This window comes from Muntiacus reevesi, chromosome 2 (genome assembly GCF_963930625.1).
Source record: "Muntiacus reevesi chromosome 2, mMunRee1.1, whole genome shotgun sequence".
Classification (NCBI taxonomy): Eukaryota; Metazoa; Chordata; class Mammalia; order Artiodactyla; family Cervidae; genus Muntiacus; species Muntiacus reevesi.
In genome coordinates this window covers 79157378-79185115 of record NC_089250.1, presented here as the reverse complement: position 1 = coordinate 79185115, position 27738 = coordinate 79157378, and the positions used below count along the sequence as shown (strand labels likewise).

General features: G+C 49.1%; 1 protein-coding gene across 1 annotated transcript; it reads right to left on the bottom strand.

Annotated features, from left to right (window-relative positions):
- Positions 1 to 14329: 14329 nt before the first annotated feature.
- Positions 14330 to 26520, bottom strand: PFDN4 (prefoldin subunit 4). Its single transcript, XM_065922220.1, has 4 exons — positions 26232 to 26520; positions 17242 to 17349; positions 16298 to 16438; positions 14330 to 14719 (listed from the first exon to the last, which is right to left on the bottom strand). The coding sequence occupies exons 1-4, from the start codon at positions 26253 to 26255 to the stop codon at positions 14588 to 14590; spliced, it is 405 nt and encodes a 134-aa protein (XP_065778292.1). The 5' UTR covers positions 26256 to 26520; the 3' UTR covers positions 14330 to 14587.
- Positions 26521 to 27738: the final 1218 nt, after the last annotated feature.

The window sequence follows — 27738 nt, the reverse complement described above, 5'->3', positions numbered from 1 at the left end:
TGATTCGGAAGGCTGCCTCCCCAGGAGGCGCTGACGGCAAAGGGCCCGCCTGCCAGTGCAGGAGAATCAGAGACGGGGCTTCAATGCTGCTCAGGAAGAGCCCCTGGAGGAGGGTGAGGCAACCCGCTCCAGTGTTCCTGCCTGGAGAATCCCAGGACAGAGGAGCCCGCTGGTCTATACTACACGGGGTCCCAAAGAGTCAGACAGGACTGAGGTGACCTAGCACGCACTACACCAGACATGGAATTGCAGTGGCTTTTATTTTGCCCTCTGACCCTGACCCTGACTGAGTCAGCCATCCTGCACCTCGAGCCTCCTTTCCATAAAAGCTGTATTTTAATTCCCCAAATCCTTTCCAACTCAACCTATGGTTCTAGGAGGTCTTGAAAAGAAACAGAAAAACGTACTCAAAAGCCGCATTTAAATTCAAAACAGCTCTACCAGCTCACCTGCAAAAATCAAGCAAGGTTCTAACCTTCCCCGCTTCCGTTAACATCACGTCTAGGTACACAGACCTCGTAGGTACAGGTCAAGGACTGCCCTGGAGAGACCACCAGTGCCGTTGGCTCCAGGTCCGAAAGCGAGGTGAGCTTCGAGGGGAGCAGCGTCTGCTGCACTTCTGTCCCCGTTTGCAGCATTTGAGAAAGAAGGAACATGAGTTTCCAAAATTTAATTGAAATTGAGAGTTTTATTAGTTTACCCTGAAGTGTCAATAAAAAAATGGTGCATGGCAGATGGTTTTCCTGGAATCACAACAGCAACGCTGTCCCGAGGTTAATAACCCTTTAGCTTTATTGACTTGCTGGTGAACGCTCTCCGGTGGTATTCGAGATCGTTTAGATGTTTTCTTGACCATTTGTTTTTTAATCTCTGTCCAGTACTGGTTTTTCATCTACTGAAGAAATGTCTTTTTTTTTTTAACAATGTGAAATCACTTTTAACCCATCATAGAAACTAAGGCAGAGACTAAAACCACATCTAAATAATTTAGCCGCGTTGTAAAAAATATCCCTGCCATTTACATTTACTAACATTTTCTTCGGGTTCAAGAAAGAGAACACGTTGTTGAAGAATGTTCAAACCTTGGAGTGTAAACCTCCAAAGGAAAGATGAGATTTTTCTTTTCTGCTATTAATGTAAGGGCTTATGTCAGTCCTCACGAGGCCCCACTGATGTTTGCATTCCCACAAGGGAATTGTGGGGATTGGCCACAAGCTGACAGCCTCTGAACTGGGGTTTGTAGATGATGGTTGTGCCTTATTGCTCTGTCCTTCCCTGTTGCTTAGTTGCTTAGTCACGTCCAGCTCTTTGCAGCCTGTCGACGGCAGCATGCCAGGCTTCCCTGTCCTCCACCATCTCCCAATGTGACACGAAGGTCACTGTCATGTCCAACTCTTTGCAACCCCATGGATATACAGTCTATGGGCTTCTCCAGGCCAGAATACTGGAGTGGATAGCCTTTTCCTTCTCCACGGGATCTTTCCAACCCAGGGATCAAACCCAGGTCTCCCGCGTTGCAGGTGGATTTTGTACCAGCTGAGCCACAGGGACGCCCAGGAACACTGAAGAGGGTAGCCTGTCTCTTCTCCAGCGGATCTTCCTGACCCAGGGATCAAACCAGGGTCTCCTGCATTGCAGGCTGATTCTTTACCAGCTGAGCTATCAGGAAAGTCCACTATCTCCCAACGTTTGCTCAAATTCATGTCCATTGAGTCAGTGACGCCATCCAACCATGTCATCCTCTGTCGTCCCCTTCTCCTCCCACCCTCAATCTTTCCCAGCATCAGGGTCTTTTCCAATGAGTCAGCCCTTAGCATCAGGTGGCCAAAGTATTGGAGCTTCAGCTTCAGCATGAGTCCTTCCAATGAGTATTCAGGGTTTATTTCTTTTAGGATTGACTGGTTTGATCTTCTTGCTGTCCAAGGGACTGGCTTTCAAATTTACCAATGATCTGGAAATATTTTAAATAGAAGATCTCACACTGAAAGAAATTCGATTTCTGGCTCTCTGTTTTTGGACCATCAGACACTTCACAACCCTTGCCTAAATTCCAACATGGCGACAACTGGCTGAAGCCGAGAGTCATTTCTTCCTCGACACAGGGCATGTCCTCAACCGTCACAGACACCTCCCCACCTCCCGACCGTTCTAACAATGGCAGTGTTAGCGCAGCTAGAAATCCCTCTTCCACAAAAGCCTGAGTGACTTGATGGTTGAGGAGATGGTAAACCATGGGGAACGAGCCAGTTCTGCCACCTCCAAGCAGAGCAGCGACTCTTCCACCTGTGCATCTGTGGGAGGCCCAGGCCCAGCGTTTCCGGTCTGAACTCACCTTGGTTCGGGGCAAGATTACCTCACTCATCACCACGAGGGCCAAAAGCATGGGGCAATTGCGTGCAGGCTTGACCCATTTGCTGGGCCTTCTCAACGGCCGTCCTGCCGGGCTCACGTTCATCTTCTCCCAGGACTTGGTCCTTAGAGTCCCTACACCCACCACTCTTGGCGGAGCGGGAAGGTACGTTATTGCCTTTGCACCATCTTGGTTTTGTGTTAATGGCAGCTGTAACACCAAATTCCCCCATCTTACACGTACCCCTTGTCCTGCCGCCGCACGGCCGTCAGTAACTGCACAGACCGAGGATGCATCAGGACCCTGTTGCATAAAAGCCAGAGCTGGTGCATTCTGTCACTTTAGGTCCCCATTCCTGTGTGTGTGTGTGCTTTTAAAGACCTCCATAAACAGTTACAAACACCAGTTACTAGCTAAGAGCTACTCAAATCCCCTGGACAGAAACCATCTAAGTTGCCTGAGGGATTTCTTTTCTTCCTTCTGTGGTTTTTCAAAGGCCTTCTAGAATGGTTCAGACTCAAGGCAAACAGGTAATATAAAACTTTCAGGGAAACCTGTGTTCTGAGTAATACTTGATGCTATCAGCCTCCATGTATTTATGTTGGCTCCAATAAACTATTATTTAACCTGAAACTAGGATCATATATTTTGAAAGGCTGAAAGCATGACTCATTATTTACATCAAGTCCTATTTAAACGCCAGCATTTTATAGCATTTCATCAATTCCTTCTCCCCACCCCATTCCAAATCAGATAAAATGATAGAAAACACCATTTCCGTAAACTGTGGTCTCTTTTTTTAAAGATCATTTTCTGCTTTTTCATTACATCAAGTTTTCACTATCAATTGAACTCAAATGTCATTTCATGCTAATGACTAAATCTTTTATAGTAAGTATGGCAATTAAAAAAAAAAGAAGTAGGATCTCTTCTCATCCAAAAAGAATTCTGCCTTCAAATTTGCATTTTTCTCCCTTGCTCCCCCAGAGAAACCCACCATCTTCATCACCAGCACTGACAATGCAAGCTCATTAGGCCCAGTGGACATATTGCCTGGGGCCCAGGTAGTAACTTAGGAGCCCATGAAAACATTTTCAATTCTTCAAAATCAGAAAGAAAAAAAAAAAATACTGAATATACTAATCCAGCCTGAGTTACATTTGTCTTTATGCCAAGGCAATCATAAACTATACTTTATCATATTTCTCTTGCGGAGGGAAAGGTTCAGAAAGGCAAAAGTGCTCAACAACCTTGAAAATCATACACGAGCCCTGTGGTTCAGGGAAGCCATGGAAGTCGCTTAGAACCAACCCTCAGCAGCATTCAGCCAAAACTGTACAACGCAGTGCTACGGACGCGGCTCCACGGCCTTGAGCGGCCGCTCTGAGCCTCCCTTTCCCACAGGACGAATCACAGGAGTATTGAGCACTGTGGAACCTCAGGCCGGGCGGGGAACGCTTGGTGTTTGCAATCTTTTGACCTCCCAGCACCAGCAGCTTGTTCTTGTGCAGCAGCTAACACAATCTTTAGGACAGAACAGGGTCACCGGGAGGAGCAGGGACTCCGCACTTAGCAGAAGCGTGATCCTGACCGGTGTCCCTCCTGGGAAACAGAGTAAACAAGAACGCCACAGGCATGTGCTGGTCTGGAGAGAGCCGGTGAGCCCCGAGGGCGCTGAAGATGGAGAAGACAGCCGGCCATCCTACGGTTATCAGACAGTGAGCCCCGAGGGCGCCCAGGAAGGAGGAGACAGCCAGCCGGCCATCCTACGGTCCTCAGACGGTGAGCCCAAGGGCGTTCGGGCGGGAGAAGACAGCTGGCCATCCTACTCATCAGACGGTGACCCCGAGGGCGTGCAGGAGGGAGAAGATGGCCGGCCATCCTACTCATCAGACGGTGACCCCGAGGGCACCCAGGAGGGAGAAGACAGCCGGCCATCCTACTCATCAGACGGTGAGCCCCAAGGGCGCTCAGGATGGAGAAGACAGCCGGCCATCCTACGGTCATCAGACAGTGACCCCGAGGGCGCTCAGGAGGGAGAAGACAGCCGGCCATCCTACTCATCAGACGGTGACCCCGAGGGCGCTCAGGAGGGAGAAGACAGCCGGCCATCCTACTCATCAGACGGTGACCCCGAGGGCGCTCAGGAGGGAGAAGACAGCCGGCCATCCTACTCATCAGATGGTGACCCCGAGGGCGCCCAGGAGGGAGAAGACAGCCGGCCATCCTACTCATCAGACGGTGACCCCGAGGGCGCTCAGGAGGGAGGAGACAGCCGGCCATCCTACGGTCCTCAGATGGTCACCCTGAGGGCGTGCATGAGGGAGAAGACAGCCGGCCATCCTACTCATCAGACGGTGAGCCCTGAGAGCGTGCATGAGGGAGAAGACAGCCGGCGATCCTCCGGTCATCAGACCGTAGCCGTTCCCTTGGGTGAGCCCAGAGGAAAGGGAGCTCCGTATGTAAAACAGGACGCTGGCCCCAGACAGGCGAGGCGCACATGAAAGGAGAGATTCCAGGAAGCCCCAGCTGGCATCTTCCCGCCGTGCCCGTGCTGAAGGACTCACCTGCCAACACAGGAGACCAGGAGACAGGGCTTCAATCTCTGGAGGAGGGCACGGCAGCCCCCTCCAGGAGTCCGGCCTGGAGAGCCCCACGGACAGAGGAGCCTGGTGGGCTGCAGTCCACGGGGTCACAAAGAGCAGGACACGACTGAGCGACTTAGCGCACATGGAAAAGCGCTAAATTCCTTGAGATGACTGCTTTTCTTTAATTAATGATACTCTTTCGATGTGCAGACTGCCTGCCCCTTGCTGCAGATTTCTCTGTAAGCTGACTCTCCCTCTAACTCCTGGGAACAGTGCTCTCAGGGTCCCTTGAGATAATGTCTCCCAGGCTTGAAGTCTTAAAAGCCCCACCAGGCTCGGGCCTGGTGCACTGGGAGGACCCTGAGGAGTCGGGTGGAGAGGGAGGTGGGAGGGGGGATCGGGATGGGGAATACGTGTAACTATATGGCTGATTCATGTCGTATGACAAAACCCACTGAAATGTTGTGAAGTGATTGGCCTCCAACTAATAAAATAATATTTAAAAAAATAATAATTAAAAAAAAAAAAAAAAAAAAGCCCCACCAGGTAAAACATCACTCTCAGCTTTCAGCTGGTGGCTATTTTTTAAGTCGACACTCCTCACAGAGCTTCCCCCATCTGACAAACGGGATCCAGAAAGAATCGGCGTCACAGGGCTTGCAGATTATGTGTGAGTCGAGGCTTGTCTGGGGCTCCAGGGTGCCCGTGGTTAAGCCAACGTCCCTAACCATTCTCCTCTAATAGACGACTTCCCTTATTGCTAAACCTCCCATGAGAGTAGTCACAAAAAACACACTGTTTTGTGTCTGCCTTCTTTCACAGAACACTGTGTCTGTGAGATTCATCTGTTTTCTTGCATGTCATAGTCATTTGCTCTTTTTTATTGCTGTGTAGTATTTCATTGTGTTAATCTGAAGAGACTGCAGTTTATGTTTCCATCTTACTGTTGATGGCAATTGGGCTGCTGCCAAGGTTTGGGTGTTAAAGTCACTTTGAGCATTTCTGCTCATGTCTTTTGATGGACACAGCCTCTCCTGTCTATTGAATCCCTCCCGAGGAGCGGAATTGCTGGGCCATGATAAAGACTGAGGGTGTGCCAGGTTGCCTGGTGAGTCGGGCTGAGCATACAAGATCAGCATGGCCCCTGACTTGATGTAACGAGGGAGACACACCAACAATTGTACAGAGAGCTACTAAGACCAGTGTTTCAGCCGCACGTGCTCCACAGGAGGGGGTGGGCTGCGAAGGCGACGGGGGGATGTGACCCGCAGGATGTACGGGTTCTGTGGCTGAAAGGAGTATGACAGGCCTGGGCAACGGGAACAAGGCCAGTGTGGCTCGCGCAGAGAGGCCGGGGCGGTGGAGAAGCAGACAGGGTGGGCACTACGCCGGCCACGAGAGGGGTTTTCTTTTCCACTACGCTCTCCAAGAGAATATTCTTTTTTTTTTTTTTGAAGGGAGGGGAATCAGATTTTTAATCTGAAAAATGTATCTGGCTACTGGGGTAAAATATGAATAGAAGGGGGAGTGTATCAGAAAGAATGGAGGCAGGGAGGCTCATTAGAAGAAATGAGCAACAGCCCACGTGACCCATCACGGCCACTGGACCAAGGCGGAGACCACGGTGGAGAAGTGGCCAAATCCAGGCATCGTGGACATGTCTCATCAGATCCGGGGGCTCATTTAATTACAGTTGTTTTCACCACTGCCAACTGCTGTAATTTGGATTTCAGAAGCTTGAGCTGATTTAAGATAATGAGGCTTTCCTGGTGACTCAGATGGTTATGCGTATGCTTGTAATACAGGACACCCAGGTTCAGTCCCTGGGTCAGGAATATCCCCTGGAGAAGAGGATGGCAACCCCCTCCAGTGTTCTTACCTGGAGCATCCCGTGGACAGAGGAGGGCGGGCTACAGTCCGTGGGGTCACATGGAATTAGACACAGCTGAGTGACTAACCTTTCACTTATCACTTTCAAGATAATTAGTAGATTATTAATTAAGTCCAAGTGCTCTTAAGGCCAATTGTTCTTCACTGCCATCACTTCCTCAGGAAGGTTTAATTCCATTTCCTAATGCATCTGCTTATCGACATCTGTGTCCTCATGAGTTTTGTTGACATCTACCAGACAAACTCTACCAACAATTCCAGTGTTATTCCAAACTGCGACACAACTGTGAATGTCGGATATATTATTACAAAATAAATGAGAAACTACGATCGGTGTTCACTGTTCCTTTCCAACAACAATGACCCTTCCCCACACACCCAATGGTTCCCGTGCACACGGGCCAAGTTCGAGATGGCAGATGTTCTGCAGGCGTAACCACGGACCTCCCTTCATCTCACAGGACGGCACGGAACGGGTCCCCAGTAAAGGGGTCCTTCCGATGGCTCACAGGCCAAGGCCGTCACCACGCTGCTCTCTAACTCCTAGCCAATGTGAAACGACCTACACGTGTCCTTGGATCGACAGGGACTGCGCCAAGATTGCACTGCATGTCAGCACTGCACGCGAGGGGCTGGGCACAGGGGCTGGAGCCCCGCCGCTTGGGTCTGAGTCTCGGCTCCTCCCCTAAAGGCGGGGGAGCCTCCAGCAGGGCGTTTAAGCTCCCTGGGCCTCCGTTTTCTCATCTGCAAAATGGAGACGGTGACAATAGCCTGTTCCTCAGAGGGGCAGAAGGACTGCTTGGTATATATAAGTGCTCAGGCTGTGCCAGCTATACGGATGTTGGCTGGTTATCAACAGCCTCTCCTGGACTCCCTTCCACTGGATTGAGGTTAACTGATAAGTTGCTATGGGAGTTGGCCTTGTGACTTTTGCTCCTGCATTTGTTCTGAATCGGTGTTGAAGTAAACATCTATTGCATTGCTCAAAGTCAAAAGGGAACATTTTTTTCAGGGTTTAATCCTCTGAGAAACTTTTTTTTTTCCATTCTCCTGGTGTATATCACTCTTTCTAATGTGGTTATTACACTTCATTTTCTTTCTTTGCCTTAACCGCCGGAATCTCGAATGTGTTAACCTAATGTGTGGACTCTGTGCCAATGTATTTACTTTTTTCTTTTTTACTCCTTTCCACCCTTTCTCTTTTCCCTCTCTCTTTTAAAATAATTTTTTATTTGGCTATGCTGGGTCTTAGTTGCAGCACTTGGGACCCAGTTCTCCGACCAAGGATCGAACACAGGCTCCCTGCATTGGGAGCACAGCGTCTTAGCCCCTGGACCACCAGGAAGTCCCTTCCCTCTTTTTTTAATCTTTATATCTTATATATACACACACACACACACACACATTCTGAAATTCTTTGTCATCAGTAAAAGGACACAAAATCACCAAAGAAATCTCAGAAGTACAATCTGTACATTGATTAACAGCCCGTTTGCTCACTAAGCTATAGTACCTGAGGGAAATTGCTTAATCTTCATAAGCCTTTTACCACATCTGTACCATGAGAAGTGATACTAGAATCTACAGTGTTATTGTGAGAAAAGATCCAATACAGAAAAAGCCTTCAGAACAGCACCAGCACATAAGCCCCCAGTACCGGTTCTTGGCATCATTTGAATTATTCTCAGAGATCAGAATGCAGGCTCTACCAGAAAATCAATCACTGGAAAACACCCATAAACCAACCCACCCCAATCGCCCTTCTCCAGAATCCTTATACCAGACCTTTAAGCCAGACTTTAAGTTCTGTCGAGCACATGTGGACATGTGTGTCTGTGTATCCGTACACATGTGGTCTTTAATAAAGAACTGAGGCTTTAGTTGTCAAACTATTTCTTACCTTTTAAAATTGAGAGTTACACTACTCTGCTTTTTGTCAAATGACATGAGAAAGTGCGGAAAGTGATGGAGAAAATATCAGTGAAACCCTGCAAGGCCTTCCCTGGAGGCTCAGCTGGTAAAGAATCCCCCTGCGGTGCGGGAGGCCTGGGCTGGGAAGGTCCCCTGGAGAAGGGAAAGGCTACGCATTCCAGTATTCTGGCCTGGAGAATTCCAAGAGTCAGACACGACTGGGCGACTTTCACTTCACTTACAACAACCTTACAACACGCACTTCTATTTGGTTTTTGCCAGAACTAACAGAATTTTATAAAAACTTGCTATTGTGAATGATTTCGCAAAGGATTCACACTGAATATAAAGCACTGAAGGAAATGGCTATGTGTCCAGGTTGCTCAGCGGTCAAGACTCCGCCTGCAACACAGGAGTCTCAGGTTTGAGCCCAGGGCCGGGGAGATCCCCTAGAGAAGGAAATGGCAATCCACTCCAGTATTTTTGCCCGGGCAATCTCATGGACAGAGGAGCCTGCGGGCTACATTCCATGGGTCCCAAAGAGTCAGACATGACTTAGCAACTAAACAAACCAATCCATGACCAGCTTCCTGGGTTGGCCTCCCCTACCATATCTTTCTTCCTCTCCAGAATTAATCACCATTCTGATTTTTTTCTATCATTTATTCCTCCAGGAAGAGCTTGCATAAACATGAACCGCACCACGCACCTTTCCAGTTTACTGTTCAGAGAAGCCCAATGCGCGCACGGACCCTTCCCTTGCTGAGCGTCCTCGTCTCTTGTTCCTTGGGTTTTTCATCACTTTCTCTCCTGGATTCCTCCCCATCTACTCCTACATGGACTCATATATTCCCTGATCTTCGAAAACAAAAGCAAACCCAAAACGGCCCTTCTGGCTGCACAGTAATGGCATCAAAGGACAGTCTACCACCTTCCCTCCACTGTTCACTTTCTTGTAAAAATACTTCTCACTTCTGCCTGCACATCTCCATGACCCACTGCTTGGTCTTTTATACGCTGTTTGCCACCGACCAGCAGGCCGGACGCCCCAGCCACCAGCCCCCCAGGCAGGACGGGTCAGCTTCTTCTTGGGTGCTCCCCCCACTGAAGCCGGGGACCGAGAAGTCTCCGCTGGCCTTGGGGGGGCGGTCTTACTGCCCACACAGCCACAATCACTTGAGCCTAGGGATCTTTAACTGAATCACAACCACCTGGAAGGCTTGTTAAACCACTGGGTTCCACCCCCAGTTTCTATAAATAGTTGCTGAAGGCACCTATTCTATCCTTCACATGCTCAACATCATACCTAATGGAGAAAATTATTTTTCAGGATTTAGTCCTGCAGAAAACTTTCCATCTGTGAGACCAGTCATACTCTGCACCCCTCACACCACAGCCTCTGCCTCCTCTCCTGGTTCTTTTTCCTCCCACCTGAATTCTAAGCACTCTTCTCTTCCACGACAAGCCATCTAGGCTGACCAGCGTGTGGCCCACCGACCAGCAATAGCAGAACACTCTGGAAGTTTGTTAGAAATCCAGAGTTCCAGGCCTCAACCTGAACGCACTGAACCAGAACCTGTTTTAACAAAATCCCCAGTAACCGTAACTAGAAGCACTTCTCTAGGATGAAAACTGCCCTAAAACAATGTCCACAGTCCTGCATGGGGGTCTTCCCAGGTGACTCAGTGGTAATGAATCCGCCTGCCAAAGCAGGAGACACAGGTTCCATCCCTGGGACGGGAAGATCCCCCGGAGAGGGAAATGGCAACCCGCTCCAGTGTTCTTGCCTGGAGAATCCCATGGACGGAGGAGACTGGTGGAACACAGTCCACGGGGTCGCAAAGAGTCGGCCATGACTCAGCAACCCGGGAAGCAGGGGCTCGGCCTGCCCCGGGCCCACGGGGGCCCCGGAAGCAGGGGCTCAAGTGCAGAGCACGCCTCCATGCCAGGACCTGGGCCCCCTGAGCCCCGCCGCCTCCCAGGACGCAGAGCAGGTGGCTGCCAGGCAGGCACTCCCAGACCCGCCTCGGCTGCCGGCTCCCGACCTCAGGCGGCCCCACCTCTCCTGGGAGGCGGCAGCACGGGGGACTTTGCTGCCCCTCTGGCCCCGGGGGAAAAAGGTCCCAACTCACCTTTCCAACTGCCAAGGGCACGTGTGCGAGTTGGCAACTCCAAGGGTTCAAAGCCAGCCTCCTGACTTTCTCCTCCCCTCCCCGCAGGACAAGCCAGACTCTCCCAACTTTGCCGCCTTTGTTAGCCATTCCACGGGCTTCCCGGGGGTCGCACAGGCTTCCCCAGGGGGTGTGCGCTCTCGAGAGGGGGCGTTGCAGAGTCTAGTGGGAGCAGGACCCCGAACTACGCACACGAGGAGTGGGGCGGGCTAGCTGGATCCCGGCCCCATCTGATGGTGAGCGGCCACAGGTGCGACTGTTGCCAAACTGTGGATCTTCACGTGAGATCTCGATTTTTTTGCAGCAAGCAACGTAGAAGAAAAAAATTTTAACTGAGAAACAAATGCTGTTGCAGGCTGTCCTCGGCCACATCCTCTCTGACTCCTTCACCTCCCCAGCCACTGTCAAGGCTGGCAGCCCTCACCTTCTCTCCAGGTCCGGCTTCCTGCTCTTCCCCTGCCAACTGGATCCACGTGCCAAAGTGCAGTAACATCCAGCAACCCTTCCTCCATGACTTTGCAGAAAACCACCAAACAACTGCCCAATTATTCTAAAGTCCCGTTCCAATCATATATGCCACCTTTCTGTTCAAAGCCCCTCGGAGACTGCCCCTGGCTTCCAGCTGTCAAAACTCTGGATCAAATGACGCCCCTCTCCAGCAGCCCTGAACTCCCCATCGCTCCGTGTGTCAGGGTTTTGAGTAGAGCTCTTATCGCTTGGACAAGCCTACTGGTGGCTGTGGAGATAGAAAGAAATGGATAGGCTTGAGACGTATTTAAAAACTAAAGTCAGCGGCACAAGCTCCTAGGACGCACACTGCAGACCAAATGACCTGTTCTTTGCTTCCTATCAAGGCCTGGAGAGGATGTAGCATATTGTGCCCGAGTTTGCAAGCTGGCAGCCCGCTGGTTCATTTTATTCCACAAATATCTTTTGTTTAGCCTGCATTGCTTTAAAAAAAAAAAAAAAAAGGCAGCATTTTCTAAAAATAGTGACTGTACATAAAAATCAGGATTCCTGTCAAAAGGAGGACAGTGGGGGGCAGGGCGGGGGTTTGAGGAAGGGAGGCTCAGAAGGGGGACACTTGCGTACATACAACTGACTCACTTTGTTGCAAGCAGAAACTAACATTGTCACAGGATTACACTCCAACTTAAAAAAAACAGGTTAGCGGTGACGATTCAGACCGACAGGTCTACAGTGGAGGGAGGGCTCAGTGCGAGATGCGGTGCGTTCTGTCCGCAGCCTTCACCCGGCCCAGCGAGGTTACTAATAAAAATGAGAGAAGGCTGAGGGACACTTAATGAACTTAAATGGGACTTCAACGAACTTAAAATGGGAGTCACATATTTCGATGTCCTTTATAAATTTACTTCACAGGTAAACTTTAAAGACAAGGTAGAAAGTTAGCAATAATGTGTCCCTCTTCCTCCCCACCATGAAATCTGTTTTCTTGTGTTAGGCTTATTTGCTAACGCGCTGACAAAATTCTCAATCCAGGCCAGTTACATGATTCCGTTTCTGGCATGTCGGTCAGCTGAGCCTTCACTGTCAAAACTTCTTAACGGTTTGTTTCAGCCAGCCTCCGCTGGGTCTTCCAACAGGCCCACCAGCCCCATCCATCTGTCTCCCCACGGGCCCTGTAACAGACCAACTTCTATGGACCACCTCTGGACTCCGGCTGCGTTTGGCCAATGGTGGGCAGCCGCTGGGTTCTGCAGGACAGTGAGGTCAGGGTCCCGTCCACACTCGTCACTGCGGGGAGGTCCCGGGCCAGCTGCGCCTCTCACAAACCAAGGCAGCCCTGCCCCGGTCCCCGAGTGAAGGGGTGGCTGCCCCTCCCTGACGCCCGTGGGCACACACACTCTGGGGTTCACCCTCCAGCCTTGGAACCAGGCCCAAAGTTCCTCCAACTTCTATAACTGGAGAGAGAGTGAGAGTGTTGGTTGCTCAGTCATGTCTGACTCTTTGGGCCCCATGGACAGTAGCCTACCAGCTCCTCCATGGGATTCTCCAGGCAAGAATACTGGAGTGGGTTGCCATTTCCTTCTTCAGGGGATCTTCCCAACCTGGGGATTGAACCCAGGTCTCCTGCACTGCAGGTAGATTCTTTACCATCTGAGTCACAAGGGAAGCTCTTTCTAATGTGAGGGTGTCATCTGTTTCCTGGTACATTCCCGAGTCTCACACTTGAAACCAAATGCACAGAAGAAAAACTATCCTTGTGACAGTCGTTTTCTAGGATTTGAATATACTATTTGAGAAAATTTGCAGCAACTTAGAAGTATGCCTTTAGGTCATGAAGAACTTTTGAGTTATATATTCTACCTTCGGGCTTCCTTGATGGCTCAAACAATCAAGAATCTGCCTGCAGTGCAGGAGACCCAAGTTTGATCTCTAGGCTAGGAAAATCCCCCGGAGAAGAGAATGGCTACCCACCCAGGGTTCTTGCCCGGAGCATTCCATGGACAGAGGCGCCTGGGGGGCTACAGTCCATGAGGATGCGAAGAGTCAGACAGGACTCAGTGACTAACACACACACACACACACAGAGACACACACACAGACACACACACACACAGACACACACACACAGACACTCACAGACACACACACACAGACACACACAGGCACAGAGACATACACACACACTCTCTCTCTCTCTCTCTACCTTTCAGGCTGAACTGTTTTTAAACATTTAACCAAAAAATACATACGCAGTGTTTAGCCTTGAGAATTAAAAAATGACATTTCCTCTAAAACTCTGGACAGTTAATCTTGGACATCTCATTTTTGCATTATGAGGCCTCCATTGGTGTTTTGGCATATCAGTGCCATCTGCTGGAAGTTAGTATAATTAAGTCTTCTAAATCCCAAAAGGGTTATCTTCTGGGGGAGGGCAGTAGGGAGTAAGTGTACTCTTTAAGGTAAAAAGCCTTATTTTTAAATACACAGCTGCTTAACTTCCACAACATTATCAATATAAACTGCAGTTAATTACAAAGCACTAAAATAAAGTCTAAATCGTTATTTGAAAAAAAAAAAAGAACCTAAACATCTCTTTCTATTGGTCATCTCGGTTGTTCTGCTCTATGTATGAAGCTCAATAGGCCTCCCTCAACTTGTTTCTGCGTCATCTGGACTCTTTAAACCAATATATGTAAGAAATATATATACTAAGATGTAATATATACTGCACATATTTAAATAAAGCATACACATGTTTTAGTATATGACAGTGTTAGTTGGGGAAGTGAGTAGAGAGACAGATGTAAGATGGAATGAAAGCAGGGCTTTCATCATCTCAAAGGGGCAACTGAAATAGAAACAGATAAACAACATGACACATGTAACTGTTAAAATTTTCTTGTAAGTAAAATGGCACAAATGTTCTAAATGACAATATAGAAACAGGAAAGATTGCTTAACTGATTTTAATAACATGACATAAAGCCCCTACACTTGATATAATTGTTATGCAAAATACATAGATGAATACTGTCTTCTTTTAAAAATATAAAATAAATAAGCAAGACGTGAAAATAGGCAAGTTCCCATTAAATAAATGAAAAATTTAAAAAAAGTTTTGCTTTCCATTTCATTTGAAGAAGGGAAATTATCATTTTAAACAATATTCCAAGTTTATTAAACAAATTAAAAAAAATTTTATAAAATGTTTAACTTTCATCAGCTTCAAGGTTTATGTTACTCCCAAATTTTGCATATAACTGAACTTTCAAATCTGCTAACACCCGCTGAATTGATTCCACTCTGGATTCTAAGGCGTCAATTTCTTCTTGCAAATTTTTCTGCAAAAAAAAAAAATTAGTTTCAATTAACTCTATTCAACTGGATGAATTCTGAGCATCTGTGAATGAAATAACATCTGGGAAGGATTTTAGGTCAAACACTTCCTAAACTTGGACAGGCGGCTAAATAATACTGATAATTAAATCTAAACCAAAAGTCTGACTGTGGGCATGCTTTATTCATGATCTATATTTGTTTATTATAGACTAAATCAAGCTTTTCTCAGTTCTGGCTGACTTGAAAGAACAGAACAACATAAAATAAATGATCATATCCCAATAAAGAAAGAATGCTATATAAACATTTTAGGTAAACAGTTTACCACGGGCCTGTCTCTGGCACAGCCTCTTCCAACTTCCCACAAAAGTAACTATGGAACTAGAGGAAATGATAAAAGTTCACACTCCCACCAATAATTTAAGAGAAACAACTTCTCAAAATCTGGCAGGTTTCCTAACTATGAGGCCCCTGGAGTTAGACTCTGAGAGAGCCGTAATCAGAGTCTCATTTATGGCAGAGAAGCTTTGCCACACGAAATGCACGGAATGTCAGAAATCCCTTCCTGGCCAGGATCAAAAGGATTTCTCCTAACTACGACAAAGAAAAAATGGATTCACACAAATAACACACATACCCGTTAATACCTGAACAAAAGAAGAATGTCTAGCATCGGCAATGTTAACATGTTAGAAATCTGGCCAGCGGTTCTCAAAGCGGAGCCCCCAGGTCATCAGGGCGCCACTACAGGCCTCGTGAATACGGAATTCTTAGCGCTGGACTCAATAATCTGAGTTTTTAACAAGCCCAAATGTTGTCAATGAATCCATACTCTGACCCAGTAATTACACTTCTCTGATTAGTTCCTTAAAGAAACTTCCTAAAGGTGAACAAAGATTTAATAAGAATGTTCACCACAATATTCCTATAGAAAAATAGTGAAAACAAATTACTATAACGAGAGGACAGTGGGCTGAATCAATCTCCTTTAACAAGACAATGAACGGTCATCAAAAATGATCCTTTTAACGCACATGTGGCCCCAACAGGCTCCCGGTAAAGACCTGCTGAATAAATGAACACTGAATGGAACAATAAAATACTCCCACTAGGATGCTAACTGACCAAAATGTGACGTAAAAATACATATAGGAAGAGAACATAAAAGAAACACATGAAACTGTCTGTCATGGACAATTACCTCAGGGTAGGAGGATTACAAGTGGTCTTCTTTTTCTGTTTTATGATATTCTGTACTTTCTGAAAACTATAAATTGAGGCCACAGCTTCTGGGCTCAAAAGATCATCCCCTTTGTCACTCTGAGTGAGTCCCATAACCTAAGACTCTATTCTTCTTCAACTCTAAACTGGGATTCCCACAAATATGCCAGAGTCATCCCTGAGATTAAACAAAATCATGTTTACAAGCACTCAGAGGAGGCTGAGAACACTGGAAGGACCCACGAAACGTAAGCTGGCATCCCTGATCTTCCCTACATCTATAATTACACACTTTATGATGACATAAAATCCTAATTTAAGAGTTAAACTTCACCCTCCAGGGAGAGATTTCAATATACCTTGGCTTCTTCTAACATTTCTTGTGTTTCTTCTTGAGAATGACTAATGAAAACATCGCCGATCTGATAAGGTATCATTAAGCAGTCGTCATCTGCAAGCATGATGTCCTCACAGGCATCTTCTAAGTTTTGTAGTTGTTTCTGTATATCAGAAGTGAACAGCAATGAAAAATGCATTCAGAATTCTCTAACAGAGGGTAAAGCCCACCTGTCATCTGGGACACCCATGCTATGCTCTAAGAGACCCTTTCACAAAGGAACTGAGACACTGAAATGAGAGTGTCGCACATCCTTTAGATGGCATTTCCCACGGGAGCACACGGACTCACTGCCCCCTGGACCGCTCCAGACCGCTCCACGGCCCCTGGAGTGGGCCACGGGGTATCCACGGCCACTCGGAAGGTCTCCTACTTTGCTCTTCTCCTTGGGAATTCTGCCTTCCAACCGCAGAATAAAAACACAAACACAAACTCGCCTTTCTCAGCTCTGGTCGATGCAAGCAAATAATAACATAAATTCCCCTAATCAACGACATTTGACCCGGCCTTCAGCCCAGGAGAGCTGCCACGAGAAGTGGGCTCTGACACGCAGGCCTGGGGCGGGCAGCGGCCCAGAGTCCCAAGGACCGCTGGGCAGAGTCCTCCCCAAGGAGGGTGCAGCCGGCCCTGTGTCAGCGGGGAAGCAGCAGCCCCATCACCGGCCCAGGCCTCTGCGCCGTGGCTCTTCGACCTGCTCCTCGACCCTCAGCCAGAGGACACGCCCCCAACAACGGGCCCGCGCCCACGTCTCTCAACTAACATCTTCCTTCTTAAACTAACTGGAGTGTATCACGTGACTCGCAACGGGGAGCCTGAGACGCTAGAGTCACACAGGACTGAATTTAGTTACAGAAAGCTACAGGAGGAAGAGCTTTCATGTTTCTTAAAAAATATCAGTTTCAATACCTTTTTTACTTCTATTTCTTCCTTCAGCTCTGTGATTCTGCTTGTATTCCGTGCAAATTTGTTTATCTTTTGTTGATCTTCAAAAGTGACATTGACGTCTTCTGCAGCCTGAGAAAACATTGAAATGTTTTGTAGAATTAATCTGAATGGAGAGGTCAGAGGTTAGCTTTTAGCAGAACTCTGAAATATCTCGATAAACTGCTTGTCCTCAGAGTCCAGGACCATGAGAGCAGAGACCGTCACAGACACAGGCCCTGCCAAGCTGCAGAACCACAGGCTTAGACCCAAAACCCATAATTCCATAGGCTATGGAATGCTTAGGCATTGCGGATTAGTCCGCAAAAACATTTCAAATATAAGCAACAACTGAGAATAAATCCTGGATCAAGTCAGTCAACTTTTGGCCTGGAGCAGAATTTCTCAAGCTGGAACATTCTTTCATCAAGATAATCCAGGGAGCAAAAGTGATGTGCTAGTCAATTTTGGTAAATGCTTCAGACTGGTTTATTCTCTAAGAGTAAAAACTTGCTCAAGCTTATTGAGGCTATCGGAAGTCTGACCGTTTCCATAATATTTTAGAATTTATTTTTAATTGGAAGATAATTGCTTTACTTTGGCCACCTGATGCAAAGAGCTGACTCACTGGAAAAGGCCCTGGTGCTGGGAAAGACTGAGGGCAAGAGAAGATGAGATGGTTCCAACAATCTCAATGGACAGGAGTCTGAGCAAACCCCAGGAGCTAGTGAAGGACAGGGAAGCCTTGCGTGCTGTAGCCCGTGGGGCGGCAGAGTCGGACACGATTTAGTGACTGAACACCGACAGCTGCTTTACAAGGTTGGGCTGGCTTCCCTGCACAACCTCAATCAGCCCCAAGCACACAGACGGCCCCTCCCCAGGAACCTCCCTCCCGCCTCCCACCCCACCCACCCTCCAGGCTGGCAAGGAGCACCAGCGTGAGCTGCCTCATTTCTATAACTTTTAATCTGACTGATACACTGGCATGAGGGTCACTATACATTTCAGTGACTATATTCCACACACACAGTAAAAGTTTACGTTTGCTTTAAAGTAGAACTTATGTGTCTTCACTATGAATAAGGTGTAATTCACTGTAAAATGAAAAATAAATGTATGCAGAGTTCCCAAGAAGAAAGGATAAGAAAGCCTTCCTCAGTAATCAATGCAAAGAAATAGAGGAAAGCAATAGAATGGGAAAGACTAGAGATCTCTTCAAGAAAATTAGAGATACCAAGGAAACATTTCATGCAAAGATGGGTTCGATAAAGGACAGAAATGGTAGGGATCTAACAGAAGCAGAAGATATTAAGAAGAGGTGGCAAGACTACACAGAAGAACTGCACAAAAAAGATCTTCATGACCCAGATAATCACAATGGTGTGATCACTCACCTAGAGCCAGACATCCTGGAATGTGAAGTCAAGTGGGCCTTAGGAAGCATCACTAAGAACAAAGCTAGTGGAAGTGATGTAATTCCAACTGAGCTATTTCAAATCCTAAAAGATGATGCTGTGAAAGTGCTGCATTCAACATGACAGCAAATTTGGAAAACAGCAGTGGCCACAGGACTGGAAAAGGTCAGTTTTCATTCCAATCCCTAAGAAAGGCAATGCCAAAGAATGTTCAAACTACCACACAATTGCACTCATCTCACATGCTAGCAAAGTAATGCTCAAAATTCTCCAAGCCAGGCTTCAGCAATATGTGAACCGTAAACTACAGATGTTCAAGCTGGATTTAGAAAAGGCAGAGGAACCAGATCTGCTAACATCCACTGGATCATTGAAAAAGTGAGAGAATTCCAGAAAAACATCTACTTCTGCATTATTGACTATGCCAAAGCCTTTGACTGTGTGGATCATAATAAACTGTGGAAAATTCTTCATGTGATGGAAATACCAGACCACCTGACCTGCCTCTTGAGAAATCTGTATGCAGCTCAGGAAGCAACAGGTAGAACTGAACATGGAACAACAGACTGGTTCCAAATCGGGAAAGGAGTATGTCAAGGCTGTATATTGTCACCCTGCTTATTTAACTTATATGCAGAGTACATCATGAGAAACACTGGGCTGGATGAAGCACAAGCTGGAATCAAGATTGCCGGAGAAATATCAATAAACTCAGATATGCAGATGACACCACACTTATGGCAGAAAAGCAAAGAAGACCTAAAGAGCCTCTTGATGAAAGTGAAAGAGGAGTGAAAAAGTTGGCTTAAAGCTCAACATTCAGAAAACGAAGATCATGGCATCTGGTCCCATCACTTCATGGCAAATAGATGGGGAAACAGTGGAAACAGTGACAGACTTTATTTTGGGGGGCTCCAAAATCACTGAAGATGACTGCAGCCATGAAATTAAGACACTTGCTCTTTGGAAGGAAAGTTATGACCAACCTAGACAGCATTTAAAAAGCAGAGACATTGCTTTGCCAACAAGGTCCGTCTAATCAAGGCTATGGTTTTTCCAGTGGTCACGTATGGATGTGAGTTGGACTATAAAGAAAACTGAGCATTGAAGAATTGATGCTTTTGAACTGCGGTGTCGGAGAAGACTCTTGAGAGTCCCTTGGACTGCAAGGAGACCCAACCAGTCCATCCTATAGGAAATCAGTCCTGAATATTCACTGGAAGGACTGATGTCGAAGCTGAAACTCCAATACTTTGGCCACCTGACGCAAAGAGCTGACTCATTTGAAAAGACCCTGATGCTGGGAAAGATTGAAGGCGGGAGCAGGGGACGACAGAGGATGAGATGGCTGGATGGCATCACTGACTCAATGGACACAAGTGTGGGTAAACTCCAGGAGTTGGTGATGGACAGTGAGGCCTGGCGTGCTGCAGTCCATGGGGTCGCAAAGAGTCACGACTGAGTGACTGAACTGAACTAACGTGATTAATGTGGTTAAATCAGTAAATAAAATTATACAGCTTACATGACAAAGTATGGAGTCATATCAGTAATAGCTAATGCTTACTGGAAAAGGAAATGGCAACCCACTCCATTATTCCTGCCTGGGAAATCCCACGGACAGAGGATACTGGGGAGTCCATGGGGTGGCAGAGAGTCCGACACGACCGAGTGAGCAAACAGCAGCGTTCACTGAGCACTTACTGCGCGCCCAGGGCTTTGTAAGTACTTATTACTGCTGCTGGTCCCCCACGGAGCAGGCACCCAGTCCTCTCACCTGGAAAATCCCGTGGACGGAGCCTACTAGGCTGCAGTCCATGGGGTCGCTAAGAGTCGGACACAACTGAGCGACTTCACTTTCACTTTTCACTTTCATGCGCTGGAGAAGGAAATGGCAGCCCACTCCAGGGTTCTTGCCTGGAGAATCCCAGGGACAGGGGAGCCTGGTGGGCTGCCGTCTACGGGGTCGTGCAGGGTCGGACACGACTGACGCGACTTAGCAGCAGCAGCTAATCCCCCAGTCAGCCTTAGTAACGAGGATCATTAGCACCACTATTCTACAGAAAGCCTGACAGAGAGAGGTTGAGGAATTTGCCCAAAGCCACACAGACAGCCAGGGGCAGAGCCTGGGGTCCAGCTCCAGAGCCAGAGAGACCCACGAGCACGGGGAAATTAAAGGCAAAGTGTGTGTGTCTGCAAGTGCGTGTTTTACACATGCAATCACACGTATCTAGAAGAGGCAGGAAGTCCTTGGCTTCAGATTTTCAAAGGGGGCCTATCTTTTTTTTGGTTTGTTTCCTTCCCCTTTTTACTTTTCTGTTTTTAATTTTAACTTTATTAAATAAAAAATTGTTTTAATTTTCTTTTATATTGGAGGATAGTCAAGTGATTAATGAGGGACCACATATTTTTAAAAAATCTTAAATAACAGACTTCCTTAGAGTTTCCCCTCACTTAAAAGACAGGAACAAGGGCACATGGTTACAATTTAAAGGAGGAAAGAGACAGACAGCTTCAACAAGGACTGCTGTAGGCTCCACTACCAGTAACAGTAATGGTTCAGAATGACCACCCCACACCTTATCTTTTCACCTGCTCTCTCAGGACCAGTGACTTTTGTCGCTTTCATTTGACAGGCAACCTGTTGTCTCAAGTGGTAGGGAGCTTAGTGGTCAGAACATACATGCAGACACCGAGAACTCAGCCCTCCCCGACCCAGGCTCCCATCACCGAATAAACATGCATCAGCCTCATCAGAGACCCAGTAGCTATCTTGGGGAAAAAGCCCTTTACAATGGGACATACATATAGCTTTGAATGTTCAACCTGGTGCGTAACTTCTATGAGCACGAAGCTGGGACACGCCGAGCCACACGATGCAGATGCTAAAGCGAGGCCACACACAGACGCGCCCGCATTCACGTCATCGCCCGCACAGGAGTCTCAGCTCCCTGCCGTACGGACCGTTAGATAACCAGAGGGGATTTCTGTATGACGCGGGGAGCTCACCCCGGGGCTGTGACAACCTAGGGGGACGGGACGGGACGGGACGGGATGGGACGTGACGGGACGGGAGCGGGGAGGGGGGTTTCAAGCGGGAGGGGACATGTGTACACCTGTGGCTGATTTATGTTGATGTACCGCAGAAACCATCACAATACTGTAAAGCAATTATCTTCCAATTAAAAATAAATAAATTTACATTAAAAAAAAAAGAAGTTTCAACTCTCTACGCCAACAGGGAACAGAGAATTCTAGACTCCCCACTCCGGCTGAATTTAAATACTGAGCCTTTAGCAGCCTGAACGCGCATTCACAGATCACCTGTCACGGGAAGGCTTTGTAGGCTAATCCCCAGGAAGCCCAGCACAGGGCTCGCCTGGAGCACAGCTGGGGCTCCGTGCACTGTTTCTGAGCCTGCATCTGAAGCATGTTCAGTCAGACTCACTGACGAGGGCTTTCTGAAAAGCTGCAGAGTCTGGCCACCTGCCTTCTGTCTTTCCAGAGCAGGTGGTTCCTGCTGCAGCCTCGCCGAGCAGCAGCCCCCAGCACACGGGACCCTGTGTGCACACGGTCATTTCTGTGACCGTGGTACTGTCCCTGGGGTTAAGGGCTGAAGCCGGGGTGTGAGGCCAACACCCACTGCCTAACCCGCAGTGGAAAGAGACAAGTCAGCACCGTCCCTGGCTGCAGCTTCCGTTTTCATCTCGCTGACCTAGAACACTCCTCTGCTGCTGGAGGCTCCATTTTGGCAGGGAGGGCGTAATTCTAAACTGGGAGTGCAGACCGTGAGAGGTCCATCTACTCCCCGACACCGTGTGCGGCGTGCTGTGTTACGTGGGCATCCTTCTGGAAGGCTCTTCATGGCTTTCACCCGTTCTTAAAGGGACCCATGTCCCGAAAGGTCAGGAGAAAAGACAGATGTAGTTACTTCCGTTCACGAAGCCAAAATAACTCAAGGAGGAAGGAGACTTTCGTAGTACTGGAGGCGTCACAGAGTGGAGGAAACAGCAAGAGTGGATTCAAATCCAAGCAAACAGGAACCATGGGCAACTCATCCAGTTCTCTGGAGACACCTCGGCTTTGTCATCTGTAAAGCGGGGAAGCTTTTCCCACCTTCCAGAAGAGATAAAAATGAGCACCCAGCAACAGGCCTGGGAATGGAGTCACCTTTCAGTAAACGACAGCTAAGTGCTTTATTTTCTGAATCAAGTTTGCCAAAAATCATTACAAAGAACAGAACCAGGTCTAGAAGAAAATTCTGCTAGGCCTAAGAGAAATGTGACTGCTCAAGATTTCAGGTGAAAACTAAAATCCCCTGCACTATAACTGCACCCTTCCCGGGAACATCAGCTTCTCCTGGGACCTTGGGAGGAAGGGACTCATCCTCAGTCATGCTCACACTGAGTCTGGGACCACATCACTAGTAGGCTGGACCCACAGCTGGGCCCCTAGGATTCTAAACATCCTATAGCAAAACTCTGGCTAGTTTTAATCTGCTTTAATTTTTGTTTATTAAAGGTTGCCTACCCAGTTTTTACAAGTTTTTTTTTCATCTTTCATATGAACAGTCACTCACTAATTTAGCATTTCCTAAGCACAGGAGGGCCTCCCTGGAGTCTCACTGGTAAAGAACCCGCCTGCCAATGGAGGAGACCTGGGTTCCATTCCAGGGTCAGGAAGGTCCCCAGAGGAGGAAATGGCAGCCCACTCCGGTATTCCTGCCTGGGAAATCCCACGGACAGAGGGGCCTGGCGGGCTGAAGCCCATGGGGTCTCCAAGAGACGGACAGGACTCAGCAACAGGGCAATGTGAGTTCCCCTCATGAGCACGGGCACGCTTACATTCTAGTGTAAGAGCTAGGTAAAAAGTAAGAGTTTCTGCTAGTTAGTGATACGTGTGACAGTGAAAGCAAAATAGTTTAATAAGACATGGAAGTGCTGGAGGGCTTCTTTGAAATGTCAAAGGTGGCTTCTCTGAGGAAGAGACATTTGCCCTCAGGATATATAAACAAAAATCAGACTGTAGTCCCCACCCAGGCCAAGAACCAGGTCTGAGAAAGGAGAACTTTGGAGATGTTAAGACTGAGTCATCATCTCATCTTAACTTCTCACCATAAAAAGTCAGGATCCAGTGGGTGTTACAAATACTCAGTGTAAAGCACTCCAGATTGCAAAGAGCTCTTCTTAAACTCCCAGGGCTGTCCTATGATATTTGGTTCTCACCCTTTTGGTATGCATCTGTCTTCTCTGAGAGTCAGCAGAGAGGAAGACGCACATGTCGCTAACCTATTAGAAACTGTCCACAGTGCCAGAAATACCTACAGGAAGAAGCTGCGCCTATGAGAGCCTTCCTAAGATAAAGAAGAGAGCCTTGTGTTTGGGCCGTCACCTTCCCCTCCAAAAGTCCTTTGTCATCATGGTTCAGCCTGCTCCCACCCCAATCCCTTCCTCCTGGCCATCTTTTCACTGAATGCACCCAGGCCTCTGCAGGAGGCACTCCCAACCTTCTCTTGCCCTCCTCGTGGAATCCGGTAAACCACCACACCTTCTCAGGAAAGCTTTCTCTGACCTCAAGAAAGACCTACTCCAACCCTCACTTCACAAGCCCCTTTCTTTCATAGTTCTTCTCAGAGTTGCAAGTTTAACACCTTTCTGTGTGACAGCTGATTAACGCCTGCTTTTCCCCAAGGGTGTCAGTTCTACAAAGCTAGGAGGAAAAGGAGATAAAAAGTTCATTACTAGGCCTTCCCAGGCGGCTCATTGGTAAAGAAGCCACCTGCCAGTGCAGGAGACACAGGCTCGACCCCTGGTCCAGGAAGATCCCACGTGCCTCGAAGCAACTCAGCCCGCTGGCCACAACTACTGAGCCTGTGCTCTGGAGCCCAGGAGCCACAGCTACTGAGACCGCGTGTCGCAACTACTGGAGCCCCAACATTCTAGAGCGGATGTTCCACAGCACGAAAAAAGCCACGTCAATGAGAAACCCAGACGCTGCCAGAGAGAGTAGCCCCGCTACTCTCTGCAGCTAGAGAAAAGCCCACTCAGCGAGGAAGACCCCGCACAGCCAATGGGAAAAAGAAACTTCATTACTGCTCATCAGTCTCATCTCCGTCACCTGAAACAGAAAACGTGCCACTGACCACGCTCAGAGTCTGTTAAATGAATGAAAGGAAAATGCTGTTCATCAGAACTTCTGCGATCAAGCCCAAGGTTCAAATCATTCTTCGACCATTTCCTCGATGTTTAGTTATTTTTTTTTGTTGTTCTTCAATTTCTACATCTGTCAAAAGAGGGTGAACGACAACTACTATCTTCCATGGAGTTAAAGGTCATATGTGACAGTGGGCTCAATAGAAAGAGAAAACAGAAGCCAAATGAATCTCGCTCATTTCTCAGTCACCAAGGCGCTAAACTCAACTCTGGAACCCCACAAGAATTTGTGGATGACAGAGCAGTAGGAGTGACTCGTCTTGGTTTGCCTGGAGCTGTCCCAGTTTCGGCAACCCCTCCGCCTCGGGCAAACCTGAATGGTCACCCCACCGCAAGAGCAGGTGGCTAAAGGCTGAGGTGGTGTGGAGCCGAACGCAATGGAAGCAGACTACCACGCGATCTCGGAAGGGGACTGAAGGAAAAAACCCACGGAGCCAATGCCTTCAGCCAGCGGACTCTCATCAGACACCGTGGAAGTTACACACAGGCTCTGGAGGCAGAGGTCCCATCTTTATTTCAATCCTAACTTTGCCTCTGTGGTTCAGGTTCTTCGTTTGTAAAATAAAAATAAACGCAGCATGACCCTAAAAGGAGTCGAGGATTAAAATACCTTACGGACTGAGCTTGGATCGGCGCGCAGTGCAGCCTCCTAAGCATCAGGCGCTCTGACCGCCTTGCCCCTCTCCGCGTTAACCTCCTTCTATGCAGGTATCAAGCACCGGTAGCCTCGCCGAGCGAAAAGCCCTGAAGAGGCGCTTTACTTGCTCAGGAGGATAAAATGTGGGCTTTGGGGAAAAACAAAACTAAACCTGGGTGTGCACTCGGGTTCTGCTATTAGCTGAGTCACCGGGAAGCCGCTCACAGCTCTGCTTCTCCGTCCGTCCCCGGCTAGACTGGAGGGACCAGAGGGAACAAGCAGGCGGCCCGGCCTGCAGGGCGCGGGCGGGGACGGGCGCGGGGCGCGGGGCGCGGGCTGCGGTCCTGGGCCTCGGCTCCCGGGCGATGGCGGGTTCCGGCGGCCCCCGTGAAGCTGCGAGGGTTGGCCTCACGCCGGCCGCAGTCGGCCCTCTGGCCACAGCCCGAAGCAGGGCCCCGGCCTCTCCAGGGCCCTCGGCGCCGCCGGGCGGGTCTGGGGACCCCGCGGCGCCGGGAGCCGCCCCGGCCGCCGAGCCCCCTTCCCGGCCGCCCGCCCCGGCCCGCCCAGCTCCCAGCCCCGCCGCCCCCCGGCCGCCCGCCCGCCCAGCTCCCAGCCCCGCCGCCCCCCGGCCCGCCGCCCCGCCGCCCCGCGGTCCCCCGGCCGCCCCCCGGTCCCCCGGGCCCCGGCCGCCCGCACGCCGAGCCCCCTCACCGCCTTCTTCATGGTGGCCGCCATCTTGGGACTGCGCTACGGCGCGAGGCGGGGAGGGCGGCCGAGCGGCCCCGCGGCCCCGCGCCCGCCCTCGCTCGCCCAAGGCCCGGACCCGCGGCGGACGCAGCGCCGGCTCCACATCCCCCCGACCGGGCCTCCGGCCGGCGGCTCCTCGCGCCGGGGCTCGGGGGGACCTGCAACCGGGAAGGACTTGGTACGCGCCAATTAAAGGGGCAGGACGCCTGTGGGCCGACAGAAACCGCGGGCGGCGGGCGGCAGGGGGCGCCGAGCGCGGGTCCCGGGCCGCCTCCCTGACGAGCGCGCGGCGACGGGGGCGGGGCCTGCCCTGCCGGGCCGCATTCATTCTGCGCTTGCTGTGTACGCGCACGCCTCCCAAGTCTTCCTTGTCCTTTTTTTTGTCTTTACACTCTTAAACGTCACTGCGGACGCCAGGGAACTGCTGTTCTATATTCATCGGCGTTTACCGCATCAGAAATGAAAACAATTTTTGAATGTGCTTATTAAGTTAAAATAGTAAAACATCCCTTCCCTATGTATTATAAGCAACACTTTAAAATAACTGTATTTTCCAAGACCAAAAAAAAGAAATATTGAGAATAATGACACAGTTATACATTCCTGCAGATCTCTTTAACGGCTGGCACTGGAAGTTTAGGGTCTCACACCTGCCTCTCTATTCACTTCCTGGCAATATGCTGTTTGATTGACACAGATGAAGAAAACCTGACCTCACATAGGTGTGAAGTCAAAAAAGGAGGCCCTCGGAGATCCCCCGAAAAATCCCAGGGACAAGTTTGAGAATCGCTCTGGACAAGTGGCATTTCTCGGAGCCCGCGTTTCCTCTTTGGGAAACGGGGATTTGGGCTAAGTCGCTGCAGTCGTGTCCGCCTCTCCGGGACGCCAGGGACTGTGGCCGCCGGGCGCCCCCGTCCGCGGGGTTCCCCAGGAAGGACGCCAGGGCGGGCTGCGCTGCCCTCCTCCGGGGGAGAAGGGGAAGGGGATGCCCCGTGGCGCCGCCCGCTTCCCCCCCGCGGCACTCGGCCCCGGTGGCGCCGCCCTCCGCCGCGTCCGGCCCCACATCCAGGCCCCCGATCCAGGCCCCAGATCCCGGCCCCGGTGGCGCCGCCCCTCCGCCGCGTCCGGCCCAGATCCCGGCCCCGGTGGCAGCCCAGATCCAAGCCCTTTGCACTGGGTCTTCCCCGTGCATAACTCATGTGCGCTCAGTATATATTTGCTGAATGAAGTTTTTGTTTTCTCAGGGTTAAATCTCTTCACAGGATCTGTCCTGTATTGGACTCTCCATCAATGACACGCATTCATTTAAAAGTTCGTTAACTAGCAACATTTAAAGGTGTTGCAGAAACAAACAATGAAGGGGGAGATAAAACATACAGATTTAATGTCAGGACTTCTCGGGTAGTCCAGTGGCTAAAACCTTGCCTTCCAAAGCGACAGGTTCAGGGTTTGATCCCTGTGGGGCAGCTAA